This window comes from Salvia splendens, chromosome 5, assembly GCF_004379255.2.
Source record: "Salvia splendens isolate huo1 chromosome 5, SspV2, whole genome shotgun sequence".
Taxonomy (NCBI): domain Eukaryota; kingdom Viridiplantae; phylum Streptophyta; class Magnoliopsida; order Lamiales; family Lamiaceae; genus Salvia; species Salvia splendens.
The window spans coordinates 35,364,157-35,386,315 of NC_056036.1; the positions used below are offsets into that span (position 1 = coordinate 35,364,157).

Here is a 22,159-nt window from a genome sequence, read left to right on the forward strand (position 1 = left end):
ATTATGTAGAGTGAGCCAAATATGCTAAATAATAATTCTACACAATAATAATTCTACACAATAATAATTCTGCACAATATTTCAACTCAATTCATAACCAATTACAAACCCTAGCTAACTATCCAACAATTACTCAAATAATGTAAAAGATAAGCATACTAACCGAAAATAATATACAAATTTGGGGGAAAATAGCACCGATAGATGGATGGAGGGCGAATTCGCGTGGAGCAGTCTACCTTGGATAAGAGTGTGTGGGTTGAGTTTTTCGTGATTTGGGGGAGGAGAAGGGGATATATCAGATCTGTATAAAGCCGCCAATGACAGTGGCGTCTTCTTTGAAACACGCCGACCACGTTGGCGTATTTTATCAAAACGACATTCTACCCGGCGTTTCTACTTGAATAAACACGCCAACGAAAAAGGCGTTTTATATTATACACGCCAATGCGAATGGCGTTTTATACTCAATACTGTATTTATAAAAAATACGACTAAAATACGTTGCAATTAAAAGACGCCAACTTAAATTAAAACCCGCCATTGTTGTTGGCGTTTTTACTTATAGAAACGCCAATGCGGTTGGCGTTTTTCCCATATATGGAACAGATAACAAAACGGTTACATTTCCGTTATTTCTGAGGCCAACTGGCCTAGAAATGCGATTTTCCCTCAATTTATAGTAGTCGAAATAAAATTTCTATTCATTATAAAAAGAGAATATTTAAAATATTTTTTTTAAATTACAAAAAATGAAAAGGTAAAGAAGAGAATAAAAGGGAAACACTTAAAATATGGAAACCTCGTGACGATCTATAATTCTGAGAACCAGGCATCGTTCTTCTCCTCTCATAAGAGTAGGCGCTTGCTTCAATCGCTGCAGGTCTGATTTTGAATCTTTTGATTTTCTGTTTTAAGTTTTTGAGAGCAACCGCATTTCTTTTCCGGTGAATCAGTTGAAATTGATGTGAGAGAAGAGCAAGTGAATATCAATCCTTAATTCGATTTTTTTGCCGAATGCGTGTTTTCCACTTACTCCTGAACAGCTGAACTAGGCGTTGTCCGAATCTTCTTCTTAATCTTATTGCAGTTTCTGCAATTCAGTGTTGTGTATGAAACTTGAACCATTTGCTAATAAGGCTTAGCAATAGTGGAGAAACAGACATTCTGTTATCAGTAGTGTACTGAAGGATATATAATCTTGTTTGTGAATGCTCATCTTAGTTAAATTAGCTACTAAGGATTAGGGCAATTTTCGTTCAAAGCCGCAATGTGCTAAGCCAGTCGGACTCTATTTGCTACCTCTACATCAAGGATTCTGTTGTTTTGCTTGTCAAGCAGGGCCGATAAGCTAAGTGAGCGCTGAAGAATATGGATAAGTTACAAGTTCAAGGAGATGAGTCGGTTCTTTTACGCGTCACCCACTCCAACATCAAGAGTTTTGCTTCTGATGTTCGATTCTCTTTACAGGTATGCTAATTGTACCACCATTTTTTGTTTATATCTGGCTGATGTTTGATTTTTCATTTATTTCTGTGGCAACCTTGTGATTTGCACTAATCAACAATAAGTATATTGGTTGAATGAATTGTATTGATAAATGAGATAATGAGAGTTTGGAGGAGAGTTCTCTGTATGCTTTGTTTAGATATCCCAGAATATGTTCAAAACCTGACTACCAGATACTCCCTCCGTCCACCATTAGGAGTTCCATTTCTTTTCGGCACAAGTTTTAAGAAATGTTAAGAAAAGTGGGTGGAAGATAGTTAGTGCAATATGGGTCCCACTTATATATATTAGTTTTAAATGATATGTTAGTGAAATGAGTCAGTGGTATGTGGGGCTTCTTACCATTTATAGTAATAATGAACCGGGCCTCCTATTCGCCGATGGAGGGATACTAAATAATCAGTTTTAGTATCTTCCCTAGCCCTGCATTTTGACTTAGATATGGGAATGTCTGGAATTAGCACAATGAAGCGATCCCTGATTACTTAATCTATTTGATACTAGTCTGGGACTTTGGATTTATTCTACATGCTGTAAAAATTTTCATGGAAGCTATATTTATGAAATATTAAGTGAAAACTTTCATCAAATTCATGCCTGAATTCGTATGCATAAATGCGCCACTGTCCTAATCAAGAAATCAAGAAACTTAATAACCAAATAGCTTATTCATATGTACTTGTAGCATAATTCTTTTCATCTTTTTTATCAGATGACTGTAGAAGCTGTAAAAGATAAACTATGGAAAAAGTGTGGCACATCTGTTGAGTCAATGTGCCTCGAGCTTTATGATGATACAGGTGCTAAAGTTTCAGATCTAGCTGATAACACGAGACCCCTTGGTTTCTATTCTCCACAAGACGGGTAATTTAGATGTATTCTCCATTTGTCTAAGGTTTCTAGACAATTCTGGTGGTTTAAATACATTTCTAATCAATTTGTTTCGTTATTATTGGTACTCTTGGTATTGGTATATTTATTTGGAATATTTGTTTATATGTGTCGTTTTGATAGTTCACTGACCTATGGTCACTGTAAAGAAATAATGACATAAGGAAAACAAGATTAATAAGCTTTGAATTGTAGTTTGTAAATAAATTGATTAGTTGTTGACAGAATTTTGCACCAAATGAACCCGTATGTTTCTCATAATTCGCTATGGTACCTAGTCAGAAATCTGCTGTATCTAAGGTTTTATAGCTTAACTTCTTTGTTCAGTGTCCTTTTTGGCTTCTTTATTCTTTTAGTGGTATTAATTTTCCATAACTGTAAACTTTATCTCCATTAGATATTTATTTGGGTACCAACAGGTACTGCATTCATTCTGATACTGGATTATTTGCTTTCTTAGTTTCCGGCTTCATGTCGTTGATCTTGATCCTTCATCAGTAACGTCTGGTGGTTGGCTGGAAGATACTTCCCTTGTGGAGAAATACAAAATTTCTGATGAAGCATATAACAAACTTGATGGTATGGCATATGCCTTGTCATTGTTTCAATTTCTCCTCCATATATGTAATATTCTTTGCTCGGAGATGACTTGCTTGTCTTCTCATGAATGTCCATACTATTTTTGAAAATGACTTACTCCAATGGAGAAGACGTTGTTAGTCATCATGGCAACATGACAAGCTGTGAAATGGGTAAAATTTTGTTAGACACCGGAATTATGCAGCTTCTTCTCTAATCTGAATTTGTCAAATTTTATTTCACATTTTGTGCAGTATAACAATTTTCTGCGTTCAATTTATGTTCCATAATATGGATATCATAGTTTTGATTAATACTATTTCTTGTTACCTGATGTTGTGGGGTCAGAGAGTATTGAACTATTATTTCTTTCAGGCACTTACAAAAAGTTCAAGGAAAGAATGGGAGATCAACATTCTAATCTGGAGTCTAAAGTATGTGCTGTGTATTATTCTATCTACTTGCATTTTATGCTTACTTGTCGAGATTCTTTGCGCATAGTATTCCTCTAATTGGTTTAGAGTCATTTTTCTTCATGACAAATAAATTACTACTTCCTCCGTCCCAACTAAGATGACACATTTCTTAGTTGACACTGGATTTTAGGAGTTGTTGGTTAATGTGGTTAATTGGAGAGATAAATAGTAGGTATTAAATGGAGAGATAAATAGTAGGTATTAAATGGAGAGAGAAAGAGTGTTGAATAATTAATAGGAGAGAGTAAAAAATGGTTGGGTGCATTAATTGGAGAGGGAAAGTTACCGATAATAGAAATGTGTCATCTTGGTTGGGACAAACTAAAAAGGAAAGTGTGTCATCTTAGTTGGGACGGAGGGAGTAGTATAATATTGCTCTTTAATGATTATGAATGAGTTGGCTTTATAGATTATTTTCTGAATTTTGGCCTTCTTAAAAACTTACGAGACAGGTTCTTCTGTATAAGACTACATAACTTTTATATTCACTGTTAGTATTCACAACACTTCTTATCTCGTGAAATATTATTGCTAAACAGTAGCTCTTATTTCTCTGCACTCAATATTATTTTCTTGTTCTTAATTCTAGGTTCATTTATTGTTTACAGATTTCATACAACTACATGGAGGACCTATGTGCAAACATAAAGGTTTGCTTTGCACCTTGACTCTTCATACCTTCTTTGTGTCACAATAGTTGTAATCTTGTAAAAACTTGCATATGGTAATGGAATATCTAATTGCAAGTCACCTGTGGGCAGTTGTCATACTTTTCTTGTTAACATAAGCCTAATGTGGGCTATATCTGGACGAAACTTTTTCAAAGGCTGAACTGAATATGGATCCATTTCTTTTGTAGTACTCTTCCGTCCCAGCCTAAGCGAGACGTTTCATTTTTGCATGTGTTTTGGAAAATGATAATAAATAGTTAAAGTGGAACTATATCTAATTGCAAGTCATCTATTATCATTTTTCCAAAACATATGCGAAAATGAAACGTCTCGCTTATGTTTGGTTCATTCACAGCTTTATCCCAGATGGATAATCATATGAGTCATAACCACCCCCTCCAACTAAAATAATCTCATAACTTAATCCTAGATGAATAATCAATAATCATATGATAATGAGTCACAACAACCGAACGACACCTAAGAGAATGATGTGTGGCATGCTTTCTTATGGTTTAGTCCAAAGCATGAATCCAACAGATCAACCTTCTATCTCATTTAATACATAAACTTTTTCTTCTTCTCACTCTTCAGATAATTTTGACACTTCTATTATCAGTTATTATCCAATTTTTTTAAATTTATTTAAAGTGCACTCATCAATTACACACATAGCATATTTTTCTGGATTCTGATGAGAATATTTGATGAGCACAAGCTGCACGATGCTAACTCTTTTGGTCTATTCTTCCTTTGTTTTCCATCAACAAAATAGGTGGGAGATAGATGCCAAGTTGAAGTAGGGGAGAAACGAGGCATTGTCAAATTTGTGGGTCAGGCAGAAACACTTGCACCTGGTTTTTGGGTTGGGATCCAGTATGATGAACCTCTGGGGAAACACGATGGCATGTGCGTGATTCTCAACTTCATGTGATTTTCTACAATAGCACCTATGATATTTTACTAATGAAGCAGTAAACACTTGATGCACTGAGATTAATAATGGGTAAAACAAATATAGAAAGAAAAGCCTGTCATGGAATTAATCGTAGCTATGATTTCACAACATCACTGTGCTTGTCTTGAAAGTAAGCTTTGGAATTTGTGTCGTTCTTTAAGCTATTTTTGGTATTCTTATATTGTTCTTTGTTTCGTCCGTTCTTCATATCCGGAGTTATGTTTTATGTTTGAGTCGTTGACAAGATCTTATGGATTTAGATAAGGTTGATAATATCCTAAAATACATAACATTCTGTTACAAGACTCTTGCAAATCAGTCAGTTACTTCCATTCAGTCACCATGCATGTGATTGAGTTTTATCCATGGGTATGACATGGAAGTGATGTTTTCTGGCAATGAATAGGTGTGTTTCTTGGTGTAGTGATTTCTTAATAAGTTTTGCCGATGTGTATTAGGTGGTTATTGGGAAGCTCTGGGATAGCTTGAGGATGTTTTGCACATTTAAACATGTTCATTTTTTTTTGTTTGCAGGGTGAAAGGAAAGCGCTATTTTGAATGCCCTCCTCTTTGTGGTGGAATGGTCAGACCAGATAAAGTAAAGGTTTGTTCTTAACTACTACTCCCTCCGTCCCACTTAAGATGACATGTTTTCCTTTTTGTTTGTCCCAACTAAGATGTCACGTTTTCCTTTTTAGTTTGTCCCAACTAAGATGACACATTTCCTTTTTTTGGTAACTTTCTCTCTCCAATTTAATACACCCAACCACTTTTTCTCGCTCCTATTTAAATATTCATCTTTCTTTCTCTCTCTATTTTAATACTTACATCCATCTTTTCTCCAATTAAATACATTAACCAATAACTCCTAAAATCTCGTGCCGGCTAAGAAATGTGTCATCTTAGTCGGGACGGAGGGAGTACTAAATTTGGTTTCCTTGCATTCTTATAATGGAAAATAACCGCTTCTTTGTAATTATAGTTCAAGAGTTTGAGATTGTGTTAAATAAAATCATACTTGAGTTGGGGATAATTTGTCATGGGTTATGTAGAGAGGTCTTGGAGAAACTTGCAATGTTAGTCACCTGTGAGGTTGATTGTTTTTCTCTGCTGCATATTCTTATTCACCATACTTGTTTTTTTTTCATTTCACAATGTTTAGGTTGGGGACTTCCCGGAACGAGATCCTTTCGAAGAAGATGAAATCTAAGTTGAGGCAACCTATAAAAAGGTATGCCAAAGTTTCATGCGATGTTTGAATTCATGTCTACCACTGTAGGAATATTTTGTTCGGTTTTGATTGACGAGATGATAATTGTATTGGAAATGAATATGTTCTCTGATGAAACGGTATGGTGTCTTCATACGTAAAATCACAATATCGATACGAGACTTTAGTAGCATTGAGCCAGCGCAGCTTTTGTTTGGTGGGGATAATGAGAGGGTTGTTGCTTGAAGACGATTTCAAATGTGTCATATCATGTCAACTTTGTTTTCATATAATTAAGCAGGAGTAGTACTATAACTTTATTTTCTACAGAGAGAAAATGATGCAGTAGTTTTTCATGTTAATCTAAAGGAATGCCTGAGCTTTTTGTTCGTGAGCTATGTTGGCCTAACACTGTTAAATGTTGCATGTTGTTTTGCCTATAAATATAATGTGTAAAGATAAATGACAACATATCATTGTTACATGTGATAAGAGTATTATTTACTTATAATAGATTAGTACTACTCCCTCCGTTTCTTCATAGTTGAGGTGAAACTTTTTGGCACGGGGTTTTAGAAAGAAATATTGGATGTGTTAAATAAATAGATAAAAAAGTAAGAGAGATGAAAAGGTAGAGAGATGAAAGTAGAGTAAATGCCAAAATTGGTCCTGAACATATGGTCATTTTATGTTTTTGGTCTTAAACATTATCTTTTGGATTTTTTGGTCCTGAACATATGAAAATTTGATCGTTTTGGTCCTGGACTAACTATTACGTTAAAAAATCCATACATTACTTCATTCCACATTCAAAATACATACCTTACTACCAAGAAATTCAAACATTACTAAATCTATTGATGTCAAATAAAGCTTTTACATCATGATTCCACTCCACATTCATGCCAAAATACATACATTACTTCAACTAATCAGTTAGGATTTAAGAGTAAATGCCAAAATTGGTCTTGAACATATGGTCATTTTACGTTGACCGTTAGTTTTTAACGGAACAGTTAATCCAAGACCAAAATGATCAAATTTTCATATGTTCAGGACCAAAAAATCCAAAAGATAATGTTTAGGACCAAAAACGTAAAATGACCATATGTTCAGGACCAATTTTTGCCATTACTCAATAAAGTATAAAGTGAATAAAGTAGATAGAATAAACTAAGAGAGAGGAAAAAGTAGAGAGAATAAAGTATAAAGTGAATAAAGTAGATAGAATAAAGTAAGAGAAAATAAAGTAAAAAAGGAATTTTTTTTATCATATATGGAAATGACTTAACTATGAAAAAACAGAGGGAATACTATCTTATTTGGGTTCTACATGTAAACCATTGATAATACAGGCGACTCGCAACAATCTTTTACCACAACCACCAAATATAAACAAACGTGAAAAGATAAAACTATGTTTTAATTGGTCTACAAGAAGGGGCTTAATTCTAAATTCAGAATATTAGCCCAAAGACCAACAATTGATTTTCATGAATTAGATAAAATTAAAATTTATAAATTAAATAAGATTAAATTTTATGAATATTATTTTGATAAGTATGGCTCAATACTTAATGTTAAGATAATGCTACTTAAGATTATTATCCTTACTTATAGGCATTGGGCTTCCCCTGACATAATTATATACTCCCCCTTTCCAGCTTAAGAGTCACGTTTAAAATTTGTCATATTTGGACATAAAATTTAACCTCATTGTTCATCAAATTTACACTCAAATGTTATTACTTTCATCAAAATAAAACAAAACCCTAAATATAAAAAAAGTCAAAAGGGTCTCACTTTTCACTACCTCACTTCAATTATTACGCACTCCAACAACCACTACCCACTTCAATTATTACACACTCTAACAATTTCTTAAAATCTGTGTCATAACTAAATCTTACTCCTAAACTGGGACGGAGGGAGTACTATCTAACATAAATTTCTAACAATCTCAAATAATTTAATCTCAACAGACTAAACACATATTCCAAGTCATTAAGCACCTTTGATTCACTAATCACTCCCCCAGTTCTATTAAAAATGAAATGTTATCCTTTTTGACATGTACTTCCTCAGATCCATTAAAAATGATCATTTTCCTTTTTATATTGTTTGATTAAAAATGAAATGTTTCATAAAATGAAAATATCATCATGCCAATTTTTTCCTCTTATTTTCTTCATAACAAACAATAGTATATAAAATTTCATGCAAAAAAACAAACGTTTCATATTTAATAGGTCGACTACATATATTAACCTTCTTAATTGGCAGGAAAATACACCAAGACACCGACTAAGCAAATATTTCTATCAAGTCAAAGCGAGAGACTGTTCTCAAATATCAATATATATATATTGTTTGCCAATTGCCACCTTTCACAATCTAACCAATTCTTATCTTAGACACAAAATATGAAACTGTAATAGTAAATCCCAACTAGTATGACAGAAACAACAACCTTATCAAGAAATGAACTCAAAGGCCAAAGCCATATATGTTTCACTGCTCAAGTGTGCTTCCTGCAACGTCAACTACAAATCTGTATCGAACATCGTTCTTTTCAAGCCTCTCAAAGGCAGTGTTGATGTAATCCATCTTCACTGTTTCAATTGTGGAAGAAAGGTTCTTATCCTTGCAGAACTCCAGCAATTCCTCCTGCTCATTCATGCTACCAACGACGCTTCCTGTGATCCTCTTCCTCCCTAAATTGAATCAAATCATATCATCAATGCATTATTGAAAAATAATCTGAGAGATAGATCAACTTTGGTTGATTATGACATTAAAGAGAGGTAGGTGATGGATGTTTATATGCTATCCAACTTCCTGGTCATGAAAGTTATTACTTATAGTAATTAACAACATCAAATTGACTCATTCGAGTAAATATTTCAAAATTCATATTGTTACTCCATGCATTACTTCCATTTGTAGATCAGTAAATCGGATTAGTAAACCTTAATTGGATGGATGCACCATACATCCATCCGGATGCACACAATGTTTCACCAACATTTTCTAGTATAAAATAAGAAGCATAAATAGACAAAGTTGGTTGATGAAACTAACCAAGCATGATCATTGGGCTGACAAACTGTAAAGGGATATTGATAACTCCCATCAAGATCAGCTTGCCATCTATTTTCAGTATAGAGGTAAGGCTCCAATGGGTGGTTCACAGGGATCGTGTCGATTATGTAGTCTAGTGAGTCAGCAGCCTCTTGCATCCGACCAGCATCCGAGCTCACCAAGTAGTCGTCAGCACCAAGGTGATCCAACGCCTCTTCCCTCTTTCTGTCAGAAGAGCTGATAACCGTGACATGGCGGCCCATTGCTTTGGCATTAATAACTCCCATATGTCCGACCCCTCCAAGACCCAAGATACCGCCTCTTAGGCCGCTCTGTTTTAGCCCAAAATGGTTGAGGGGACTGTACACAGTCACCCCTGCACATAACAGTGGTGCAGCCTGCTCCGGTGCCATTCCATCGGGGATTTTCACCACAAACCTGTGAAACGAAGCAATCAGAGACGAACAAGATCATCCAATAAAACTAGTTGGAACCATGCATACTTCTGATCAACAACCATAGCACTAGCAAAACCCCCTTGAGTTGGCTTGCCATCCGTGTAAACAATCGTTGTAGGTCCAAATCCTCTTGTTGCAGTATTGCTCGATGTCTGCCTTGCATGGGTGACAGCTGCCACAACACCTGACGATGCAGCCAACTCCAACCACATCACCAGCCCTGAATTTGGTCACATTGGACCCTACCTCAACCACCTCACCAATCACTTCATGCTTATGAAGTAACAAAAGAGAAGTAGTCTTAAAGTTCGGAACAACAACAAAACATTTCTTGGACAAAATCAATTATACTTTGCCAACTCAATCTGGTCACACTATTCTATCAAACTATTAAGAGCCAGGTTAAGATGTTCTATACACAATTAGCAACATCAAACAACAGCAGAAGATACAAAAGAAAAGAACATGGTTTGACTCCACAAACTTTACCAAGATGAAAGAAGTTAAATCCGCTTAAGTGAATAAGACCCTTACACCTGTTTTAGCACATTTAGACAAGATCATAAGCAAACCAGTGTGAAATGGATAGTGAATGCTCATTCAGCCAAAAAATGGAGAGAAGGTGATAGACAATGAAATGGAACTCAATTCTTTCTACCTGAATCCATCAATCTTCAATTCAAAATTAATTGTAATTGCCCCTAAATCAAATGAATATTCTAAGGCAGACTCTTCACACATACACATACACACTCCATTAAAACACAGTAGAAAATCAGGAACTATAAGAAAACACACATCAGAACAGAACACCAAAGCTCAGCTTTAAAGAAAACGCAGTCACACACACACACACACGAGAGAGAGAGAGAGAGAGAGAGAGAGAGGGAGATGATATACCCGGGAACCATAGGGTAATTGAACATGCCGAGGTCATTCTTAATCTGGTGAATATCAGTGTGGCAAATCCCACAGCACATTACCTTCAAATAAACATCTCCAGGCACTGTGTTTCTGCACATGCATCATTTTTCCCCATCAAAAACCAATCTTTTCAAACAAACTAAAGTAAATAAACATCGGAGAGACAAGAACAAGCGCTGATCATCAATAAAATCCTATAAAAAGTAATTCTTGAAATACCTTAGTGTATGTGATACGAGTAAACTCGTATCGAGAGATAACTGCGAGAGATCGTGGAGAAGATGTTGGTTCGTTCGTGGGATCCTCCCGTCGAGCAGCCAACTATCGTTCAACTAGGGTTTTTGATAAAGTAAATTGCAGAGAAAACTAAAAGACGATAAAAAGATAATTGTATTTCTTTAATGATTCAAAAGATAACAAAGACTCATATTTATAATACTCCCTAGTAATCTAACTTAGTGATCAAGAAATATGAAAGATATGCTAAATCAATAATATATGAAATAATAGAGATATGAGAATATTCTATAGATATACTCGTATCAACTCCCCCACGGTTGAAATTCACCTAGTCCTCATGGCGGAAACCAACACAAAATGAAGACCGTTGTGAACAAAATCTTTGGGGAGTTATCCCCACCTGGATCAATTGCATGCAAATGCTCATTATTAGCTCTCTTGTGTTGTATGAGCTCGGACAATGTCCACTCAATTAGTGTGAACGTTTTATCACTTCCGGTCACAAAGCCACATCTCTCATTCCTCGACAGCTCAAGCAAAATATCCACAAATGGAGGAGCATCGATAGCCGAGTTGCAAAGGGTGACAATCTCTTGATCTTCTCATCAAGCAGCTTAACAACAATATTAAGCTCCACCGTCTTCACAAAATGGACTTCATAATATATATCACTGATTTTGCTTGAACTTCTCCAAATAATATGCAAATAGAGATCATTTGACTCTTGCAAGTCCTGTAATGACCCATTGATGCATTTCTTCCATTCACTACTCTTCAATACAGTTGATATATGCTCAAGTGGAGTCGATATACACCCAAATGGTGACTTAACATAGTCAATGACGGATAGGGGGTTGGATCCACCATCCCCTTCATCATCTAACAATTTCTCTTCGACTTTAACCACCTGTTCAATCTGCAACTCCAAAAAGGGACCCATATGTGAGCCCGACAGTTGTCCGTTGGGCAGGGCTGGTGGAGGTCGAGGCTGGGTGTGTAGTTCCCCCACGTGGCGGTCGGTCTCATCCAAGAAAGACTCCAATTTGGCGATTGAAGCAAGGGGGTGCTTGATAGGTCGCGGTTCTCACTTGTGTGTGCTTTTATGCTAGGTCAAGCTTCTCAAACCAGAGAATCCGCTAGATCACAAGGTCTAGGAACTCGGGGGATCTCAGAAGTCTCAGTCGTTGGACACACAAATTCCGCATTAAAAAAAAACCCTCAACCCGCTATACTATGAATTAGTACAGGGAAGCAGGGGTCGATCCCACGAAGATGGACGCGTAAGAAAGCGTTTAGAAGACTCTGGAAGGATGAATGGCTGCTGCCACGCAAATTTAGGGTTGAGGTATAACTACTACTAGACCTAGGAACGAGTTAAACACTGGCCCTAAGAAACTGAAAACATCATGCTGACATCGAACATCCTTATAACTACGAGATATTAAACTAACTTCCTAGACCTAGGGTTGAGGTATAACTACTACGCAAATTTAAACACTGCCACGCAAATTTAGGGTTGAGGTATAACTACTACTAGACCTAGGAACGAGTTAAACACTGGCCCTAAGAAACTGAAAACATCATGCTGACATCGAACATCCTTATAACTACGAGATATTAAACTAACTTCCTAGACCGGGCGAACAACTTCCTAACATAGATAGACAGAAAGCGAGTAAACAGTGAGGACCATGTTCCAGAAATAGCAAGTACGGAATAAAAGCTGCAAATAACAAACTAACAATTTAACTAACAACGGCGAGCATTTCATTACCTGAATCAAACGCGAACATGTAGAAAACCGAGCACATACTCAGATTTAAACAGAATGTAGAAGTTCGGACGTCGGAAACTTGCAAATAGTCGGAAATAAAACAGATCTACATATACTAGACGGAATGAAACGAAAACACGAAAATTAGGCATCAATCACGATCAACTTTGTTTCAGATCCACACGTCGGATGCTTAATCCACTCCGGATCCAAGCAATCTGAACCCAACAACAACCAAAATCAACTCCCTGAACTCCGATTCTGTTCAGATCCACCACAATCCTCACGATTTTCTTCAAATCAACAAGCAAATGCGAAAAGCATCCAATCGGGTAAACAACCAAAAACGTAGAAATAAAAAAAACACCATTCATGCTCGAAATCATCATCGCCATACCTGAAAACAGAAATTGCATAAAGTCACGAGAATCCAACAAGAAACAAAGTCGAGCTTCGAACGGCGAAGCTCAGTGAAATTCAAGTCAGCAAAATAAAACGAAAGCAAATAATTGTATCTTCGCCCTTCGTGAGGACGGTGTTACACAGCAACTAGCAGCAAACGAAACCTGATACCCCCTCTGGTGCCCGAAAAATAAAAACCAAAGTGTGTAGAAGTGTCTGTGAGCTGAGAGCTAAAAGGCCTATGATACGATTATTATTATTATTATTTAGTTAGTTAATTATGGATTTGCATACCTTTTTCATATCTTTTGTCTTGCTCATTAAGTTAGTATCCACTATTATAAATAGTGGACATTGTTAGTCATTTTGATCATTCAAGAAATATCAATTATCCTTCTATTTTATTTTCTCTTACTCTCTTTCCTTTCAAACGTGCAAAACGCACAAAATCATAATTTTGACGCCGGATTGATCGACGGGCAAAAGCTCCCGCGACGTTCGACGCAAAATCTACGAGTTAAGGAACTTCATCCTTAACAATTGGTGCTTTCATTGAGAGCCCAAACGGCTCGGAGTGGTGGCCGAGCAACGAACTCGCCGTGACCAACGAGTGCGTTTGGGACCGCTCGGAGTGGTGACCCACGGGGTGATGGCCGGGCAAAGAATCCGCCGTGACCAACGTGGCCGTGACCAACGAGAACTCGGAGTGGTGGCCCACGGAGTGGTGACCTGGCAAAGAACCAGCCGTGACCAACGTGACCGTGACCAACGAGGACATTGGCCCTTAAAGGAGGGTCGAATGTTACGGACTCAATTCCCACATCGGTTGTGAGAACAACTAATGTGGGGTATATAGACTAAATGGGCTCTCTCTCCTAACAGACTAGTCTTTTGGGATGAGTTCAACCGTGGGGGAGTTGATACGAGACATATCTCCCATATCTCGTATATATTAGTAATTAATATCTTTACAATATATTTGGCTTAGTTGGTTAAGATTATGTTAGATTTAGTATTTGAGGAGGCCACATTATAAATATGTGGGAATATTTCATAATTAGGATTCATTCATGAAATAAGATAATTTACGTTACTTTCTCTTCTTCTTCAACATACAAACCCTAGTTCTTATCGTTGTTGATCGTCAGGCAAAGATTCCCGCGACTTCACAGAGGAATTGATCATAGTTCTTGTCGTGTGCGATCGACGGGCAAACGTTTCCGCGACCTCACAGAGGAATTTGTGCCAGGTTAAGGAGTACGTCCTTAACAACTGGCGCTTTCATTGTCGAACTCATTCTTTCATGGCGAATCGTGTGGCAAACCGTACGGAACCGATGGTGGTGACTTCCGCCGGTGTCATCGTCGGGGGAGAGTCGCAATCGTCGTCGAATCTTGCGTGGATACACCGGCACTGGCGTTAGAGCATGTGCTAGCGTCGTTGGCCAGGTTGGAGGCAAGGCTCGATGCCTCGGAGCGGCGCGCGGCAGTCGCGCAACCACCGCCTCGACCGGACCCAGATCCACCATATGTGGATTGGCAGCGGGGGAGAGAGAATTCTGGGCGGAGCGCGACAATCGTTCAACCACCGCCGCTGCCGGAACCAGACCCACCAGATCCGGATTGGCAGCGAGGGAGAGAGATTTCTGGGCGGCAGAGCGCGATCGTGATGTCGGTGACAGCCGTTTCGTCCATTCTGCAATTAGGTTTTGGCGGCGGTCCCTCATCACATGGACAGCAGTACGTTGCCCTACTTGGAGCGTCGCCGTGGGACCGATACAGGGTCAACGCCGGGCAAAGTCTCGGCAGGCAGGCGACGGCGTGGGACAATCCCGCGCATAGACTGGATATTCGACCTTGGAGACACGCGACAGAGTGGGATCGGTACGGCGCAGATAACGATGGATTTCGGGGGAGACGCGCGACAGCGTGGGACAACCCGGCGCATAGGATTGATGAGCCTGAGTCGCCCTATGAGGAGTGGCAGAGGGGCCGAGGGGACACGGGGAGGCATCGCCCGATCATTTCTCCAGCAACGTCCGTCGATTCACATCAGCACCTAGGGATCGTGGGCTCGTATGCCAAAAACGCGATTCAACAGCCGTGTGATCGTTACGGCGCTGATGTCGAGGGATTTCCGGGGCGCCGATTCACAGCCTGGGATAACCCCGCGCATAGAGAGAATGCTGCTGGAATCCACACCGTGGATTCTGATTATTCCAATCCCTCGAAGCCTAAGGATACTTCTGATTCCAAGGTTATAGCAACGCTAGGACCTCAAATATCTGAGGTGAATGTATCAAGTGGTTTCCCAAAGACTGGTGATAACATTCAAGTTGTTATTTCCTCTCTAGGGAAGCCATGTTGTAAGGGTATTGTTTCAAGAGGTCCTCATACGAAATGTGCAGTTTTGAATTCTTGCACATGTCCCGATTCGCTGCAATTGCATAAGGGGGAGAGAATCGACGGCTCTCGCACAACTTCAACAATTGTTGGAAGCGTGCTACAGGATGGAGTCTCACCTTGTTGCAGCCGACCGACGAATCGAAAACATGCTTCCTTTCGAGCTGCCTGAACCTGCGCAGCCCTACGGCTCCCAAATTTTTGGGTTTGGGGACCTCCTTCAGCACCTTCCTCCATCAGGAAATAGCAAGGCTTCGCCGGGGCCGTCGGGTTTAGTCTCCTACGACTCATTGGCTCCGGCGCAGCAGTCTACAACACCACCACCCTTTGCGCTGCTTCCCGATACGGCCCTCGAGCCGCCGCCGCAGCCAGAACTTCTTCCTTGGCAAGTAGAATATCGCTCGTTGGCTTATGCTCTGTCTAAGACTTCAGTTGGGAATGTTTTGGAGTGCAATAAGAAAGAGATTGTGATTCTTGACTGTGATCGAGTTGAGGAAGGATTTGATGATTCTTCGGAGAAGATTCTACATTCTTCTTCTCGTTTTGGTGGAGTTGAAAAGGTTGAGAAGATAGAGAAGTCCAGTCCGGATTCCGCACGTAAAGAGAAATCGGTTCACGGTTGCATCGAGATTCAGAGCGCGCGACAATTGAATGCTTCTCGATTCAAGATTCCCCAAGTCCAGATTGGTTTGGGTAGTTCCATTGTGGACAACGCATCACTGAAATTATTGAGTGATTTATCTCATGTCAGGGTTGTCGCAAGCATGAATCATCGATCAACATCGCTCGATGCTGATGCCCGATTGATTCCTCCGCAAAATGACACTCTATGCTTGAGCATTCATGGACACATTGATGCAGGGAGACGCTCAACGATTCGGTGTATGTTTGACCCAGGAGGATTCCTCGACACTCATCGTTGCTTCATGGTTCCCACCTTGAGGACAAGGTGGATTTCAACCGTGGGAGAGTTGATACGATTATTATTATTATTTAGTTAGTTAATTATGGATTTGCATATCTTTTTCATATCTTTTGTCTTGCTCATTAAGTTAGTATCCACTATTATAAATAATGGACATTGTTAGTCATTTTGATCATTCAAGAAATATCAATTATCCTTCTTCTATTTTATTTTCTCTTACTCTCTTTCCTTTCAAACGTGCAAAACGCACAAAATCATAATTTTGACGCCGGATTGATCGACGGGCAAAAGCTCCCGCGACGTTCGACGCAAAATCTACGAGTTAAGGAACTTCATCCTTAACAGCCTAAGTGCCGAGAAACCCCGGAACGAACTCTTTTTTCCGAACTCTCCTCTTTTCTTTCAATTGCAAGTTGTCTTCTTTATATGGGTGCGGGGTTGATCTTCTAGAAGCTTTTGCAGAAATCCCTATTCGTCATTTTTGTCATATTGCTCACTTTTCTCGTCAGTTCCTTGCGCAATGCAAACGTCTTTGTCTTTTTTCTAGACCTGGCGAACATTCTACACACCTGGCTTAAAAAGGTGTGTTAGACCCCGTAAATGTATGAATTTAACCCCTTAATCAATGCATGAAATTAGCCTTATCAGTGCTCGATGTGAGCGGCATCCTTGGTTAAGGGTCCGGCAAGCTGCTTCCTGCAGTTATGTGGCTGCCTGCAGTGTCGCGGTTAGGGGTGGGTCGATACGAGATATCGTATCGAAAACGTTGTATCGTATATCGTATCGAAAATATCGATATGAAAGAATTTCATATCGTTATTGTATCGAAAGTTTCGATTTATCGAATTTCGATATATCGAACTTTCGATATGGATAATATCAATATCGTTATCGTATCGATATTTCGATATATTGTACCGAAATTCGATATATCGATATATCAAATTTTGGTACGATATATCGAAATATCGATATCGTATCGAATACCTGTATATCGAAAATTATAATTTCAAATATGTTTCGATATATACGATATATTCGAATATTCGATATAAAACGATATATCAAAAATATCGATATATATCGTATATTCGATATAAAACGATATATCGAAAATATCGTATATTCGATATAAAACGATATATCGCGATATAAGGAAATTCATATCGTTATCGTATCGAAAACTTACGATACGGTATCGTTTCGTATCGAAAATTACGATATATCAAAAATTCGATAATTTTTTGATATTTTTCAATACGATACGAGCGATATATCATTTTTTCGATATTTTTCCCCAGCCCTAGTCACGGTTCACGAGCGATTGCAAATCGTAGGGTGCAGCGGAGTAGGACGACATATCGGGCGAGTACGACATCAAAACCTGGTGTGGAATGTGAAGGAGAACAGCTGGGGATGCAACGGTCGGTTGCTGTAGGGGACACAATACCGGCGTTGTGTACGGGATGCTTAACGGAGGGACTGGATGGACGCTGAATGCTGGGGCTGGTGGAGGACGCATTGCAGCGTGTGAATCGCTCAAGTGACGCTCGTTTGCATCCATCTGGGACACCAATTGCTTGACAACTGCGGTCAAGCGCTCAAGCCGTGAAGCCAAGGCAGCCACCGTTAGGTTCGGTTCAGACTCCGGCGTCACTAGATCACGTGGCATGCTGAGAAGCTCCATATGAGCGACTTCGTTGGTCGTTGGGAGACATTGCTAATCCGGTTGATAGGGAGGTTGCGGATATAACAACGGCGGCTGGTAGTAGTCGATTTGTTGTGGGTGGGTCTGGCATGGAGGCGGCCACTGTACATGGTCGGGTGGCTGCCACTGTACATGGCGGTACATATCCTGACCAGCGAACGTGGATCGCGGCGGTGCGGTGGTCCTCGCTGCAGTGTATCGTGGCTGCTCGTCTCGAGAGCCAAACCATGGCAGCCCGTAGGATGGGTCTGGTGTGTCGGAGAAGGGCGGTGGTTGTGGCTGTCCATATTCAGTAGTTGGGGCGGCGTACAGCGATGGCCACTGATATGGGTCTGTTTCGGGGCGCGGATGAGGTTGGCCGAATTGGTGATGGTGGTAGGCGGTGTAGGTGTATGACATGATGGCGGAAATACGGAGGATGAGCTCTCAATGAAAGCACCAGATGATACGAGTAAACTCGTATTGATAGATAACTGCGAGAGATTGCGGAGAAGATGTTGGTTCGTTCGAGGGATCCTCCCGTCGAGCAGCCAACTATCGTTCAACTAAGGTTTTTGATAAAGTAAATTGCAGAGAAAAGTAAAAGACGATAAAAAGATAATTGTATTTCTTTAATGATTCAAAAAATAACAAAGACTCCTATTTATAATACTCCTTAATAACCTAACTTAGTGATCAAGAAATATGAAAGATATGCTAAATTAATAATATATGAAATAATAGAGATATGAGAATATCTATAGATATACTCGTATCAGTATGTATAGTGCGAGAGAACACCTGAAGGGTCTCTTGCAGTCCAGCCCACTGTCTTTCTTTCTACTTCCAAACTGCCTATGTTTTTATAACGATTAAAACTTCAAAATTTTCAAGAATGTTGTCAGTCAGCCTGTCGAAGTGGGAAATAGAGACGCATATATATAGTGGCACGAGAATGCTATACCATGTCAATTATATATTTATCTATGTCAACTACGATATGGACAATGTCAATTACTTATATAAAATCTATAAAATTTATATACAAAGCTTCTAGAGTTTAAGATAATTATTATAAATTGTACCTGTTCATTTATGATATCAACAATGATGTTTGTTACCTTGATTACAAACCATATGAACAACAATTCCAACCTATATCAACTACACATACAACCTAATATAATCATGTTAATTGTTAACAATATAAAATGAAAAATGTAAAATATACCAAAAGGAATGGAAGTGGTCCTGCAAAAGCATTCTTCTCCGTTTTCGACCAGTTTTCCATTCCAAGCTTGAGAACAAACATTGTATACAAACATCAGTTGACATTTCTCACATTGTCCAGATCTTCAATTATATGCCCAATCTTAGATTTGATCATTCCACATGTTGATGTCTCAATCAAAGCTGATTCTAAAAGAACCATGAACATTCTCTTGAACCATGATCCTCCTTCACCATCTGCTAACATAAGCTCTTCAACAGTTTTATGGTTAACATTTCCTAGTTTCATGTTACCATTTTCTGCTATCTCTCTCATGAAAGGTGCATGAGTTTTCCACTTATCTCTGTTGTAAATTATGTCACCTCTTGGAAATCCGTACACTAGCTCCACATCCTCTTCAGTGATATGAATTTTCTTCCCATTATAAAGCTTTAACTTGGGTTTTTTTTTTCATCAAAACTCTCTAACAATGAGAACACCAATCTGCTGGGAATGTAATCAATGCTGAAATGTAGAACATTTTCAAAACCCAACTCCTTAACAGTATTAATCTGTGCCTCATTCAGTTTGCTAATGGCATCAACAAAAAATTGCGGCTTTCTTTTCACTAGAAATCTTTGAGATAAATTTCCAGCACCCTCAGTCTGTTCTTCATCCTCATTGTGCATCTCTTCATCTTCACTGTTTATTCCTATTTCCTCTACACTTTTCTTTTGTGTTTTTGATTTTTTTGTTTGATCTACACAAGAGTCCTTGTCAATTTTTCTTTTGCTGCTAATCTCAATAATCTTTAAATCTTTCTGAGATATTGTAGTACTCCTTGTTCTCTTTGATATTTTTCTCTTTTCTGGTTTAAAATCAAACATAATAAATCAATATCAATTATACACAATATCATATCAATAACAAGTATACCCTATTAACAACAAGTGCATGTATATTATTAAAATTATGTCAGTAGATAAAGTACATAATAAATCAATGTCAATAACAAGTATATCCCATATATAGCAAGCACAATTATCTGGTTACTATTATGTCAATAATTAAATTTCATAATGTCAATATGACTATGTCAACAGCGATTCTAATAAGTATACACTATGCCAATAGTATGCAATATCATGTCAATAAAAAGTATATCCTGTTTAAAGCAAGCACAATTATCTTATTACTATTATTTCAATAGTTAAAGTTTATAATGTCAATATGACTATGTCAACAGCCATCCAAACAAGCATACACCATGTCAACAGTAGGGCTGGCAATTTTCGACACGACACGATAATCTGACACGAATCCGCACGAAATTATTGGGTTGGGGTCAAGTCTTATTGGATCCATGTCCTTATCGGGTTGACCCATTAAGAACCCGATAATTTCGGGTTGGGTTCGGGTCGGATGCGGGTCGGATACGGGTAACCCATTAAGAAATAATATTATTATTTTTATTATTATTTAAAAATATATATATTACTTTAATTTTTTAATTTCTTATAAATTAGGTTTAAATAGTATAAAACGAATTTTAATTGTGTAAATTAGGTTAAAAATTAAGGTTTAATCGTGTAATATTAGATTTTAATCGTGTAATATCAGGTTCGGGTTGTTATCGTGTCGTGTCAACCCATATTATATCGTGTCGATAACGGGTTCGTGTCGGGTGCGGGTCGTGTTCGGATTTGAAGGTAGCAGGTCGGGTTCGTGTTCAGATTTACAGTTTCCTTAACAGGTCGGGTTCAGGTTAGGCCTTATTGGGTTGGGTCATTATCAGGTTGACCCGATAACGACCCAATCCGCACGATTTGCCAGCCCTAGTCAACAACATACAATATCATTGACAAGTATATGCCGTTTATAGAAAACACAAGTATATTATTATAACTATGTCAATAACTATTGTATAAAATGTCAATAATCTACAAAATTTAAACAAATCCTTAACTGGAAGGAGATGCTTGTTCTCTTTCTTTTTTCCAGCGGCGATGTTCGATTCCGCATCTTCCGCTTCTTCCATTGCTAATCAACAAAAAAATCAGCAGAAATCGAATTCATAAGAAAACAAATCCAGATGTGTTTTTAAACACTAAAATCGAAGAATATACTTAAAATTTGAATCAATTTCTTAACCTGAAGAAGTCGCTTCAACGTTTTTTGTTGTTTCGACTGCCTTTTTCCGGCGACAATCGGCACTTCAGCCGATTCTCTTGTGTTTGTTCTTCGTTCCTCATTATTAGCACTTATAGATGTAGAAAACTGACTTTGTAGGTCTAGGGTTAGGAGATAAATAACAATGTTTGATTGATTTTTGAAGATTTGCAGAATTGTATAAGAGTACTTGCAGAATTGCAAAATGTAAACGTTCGAGAGTTTTAGAGAAGGGTTTTGAATGTGATTTAAAATGCAACTTTTATTTTTCCGCCATTTTAGAAATGAAATGACGATAATACCCCCTAGTTGACATAATAGACTTGCAGTTAACATTTCAAAAATGTTGTGGATGACTGGCTGAAAATGCATCTCAATTCTCAATTAAGCTAAAAAATCTCAACCTAATAGGACCCTATATATATAGACCGAATTTTGATCCAAACAAGAATTGTTCTTAATATAAAATGTAGGTCAAGTCCTAACCATAGGATTTGCCCATCTGATAATAATAAATCATGCATTTTATACGGATATCATTATTTGATAGTTTTTAGCTCATTTTATAAATTCGGATTTGAGGTTAATTTTAG

The 22,159-nt window shown here is 38.2% G+C and overlaps 1 protein-coding gene and 1 pseudogene across 1 annotated transcript; one reads left to right on the plus strand and one right to left on the minus strand.

Moving 5' to 3' along the window:
- The first annotated feature begins 789 nt into the window (after nt 1-789).
- Nucleotides 790-6,662, plus strand: LOC121802079 (tubulin-folding cofactor B-like). The gene is made up of 9 exons (XM_042201640.1): nt 790-883; nt 1,342-1,470; nt 2,222-2,373; nt 2,861-2,979; nt 3,355-3,413; nt 4,064-4,105; nt 4,902-5,035; nt 5,619-5,688; nt 6,247-6,662. The coding sequence occupies exons 2-9, from the start codon at nt 1,372-1,374 to the stop codon at nt 6,292-6,294; spliced, it is 723 nt and encodes a 240-aa protein (XP_042057574.1). The 5' UTR covers nt 790-883; nt 1,342-1,371; the 3' UTR covers nt 6,295-6,662.
- Nucleotides 6,663-8,643: 1,981 nt separating this feature from the next.
- On the minus strand, nt 8,644-10,813 carry LOC121804188 (annotated as a pseudogene).
- Nucleotides 10,814-22,159: the final 11,346 nt, after the last annotated feature.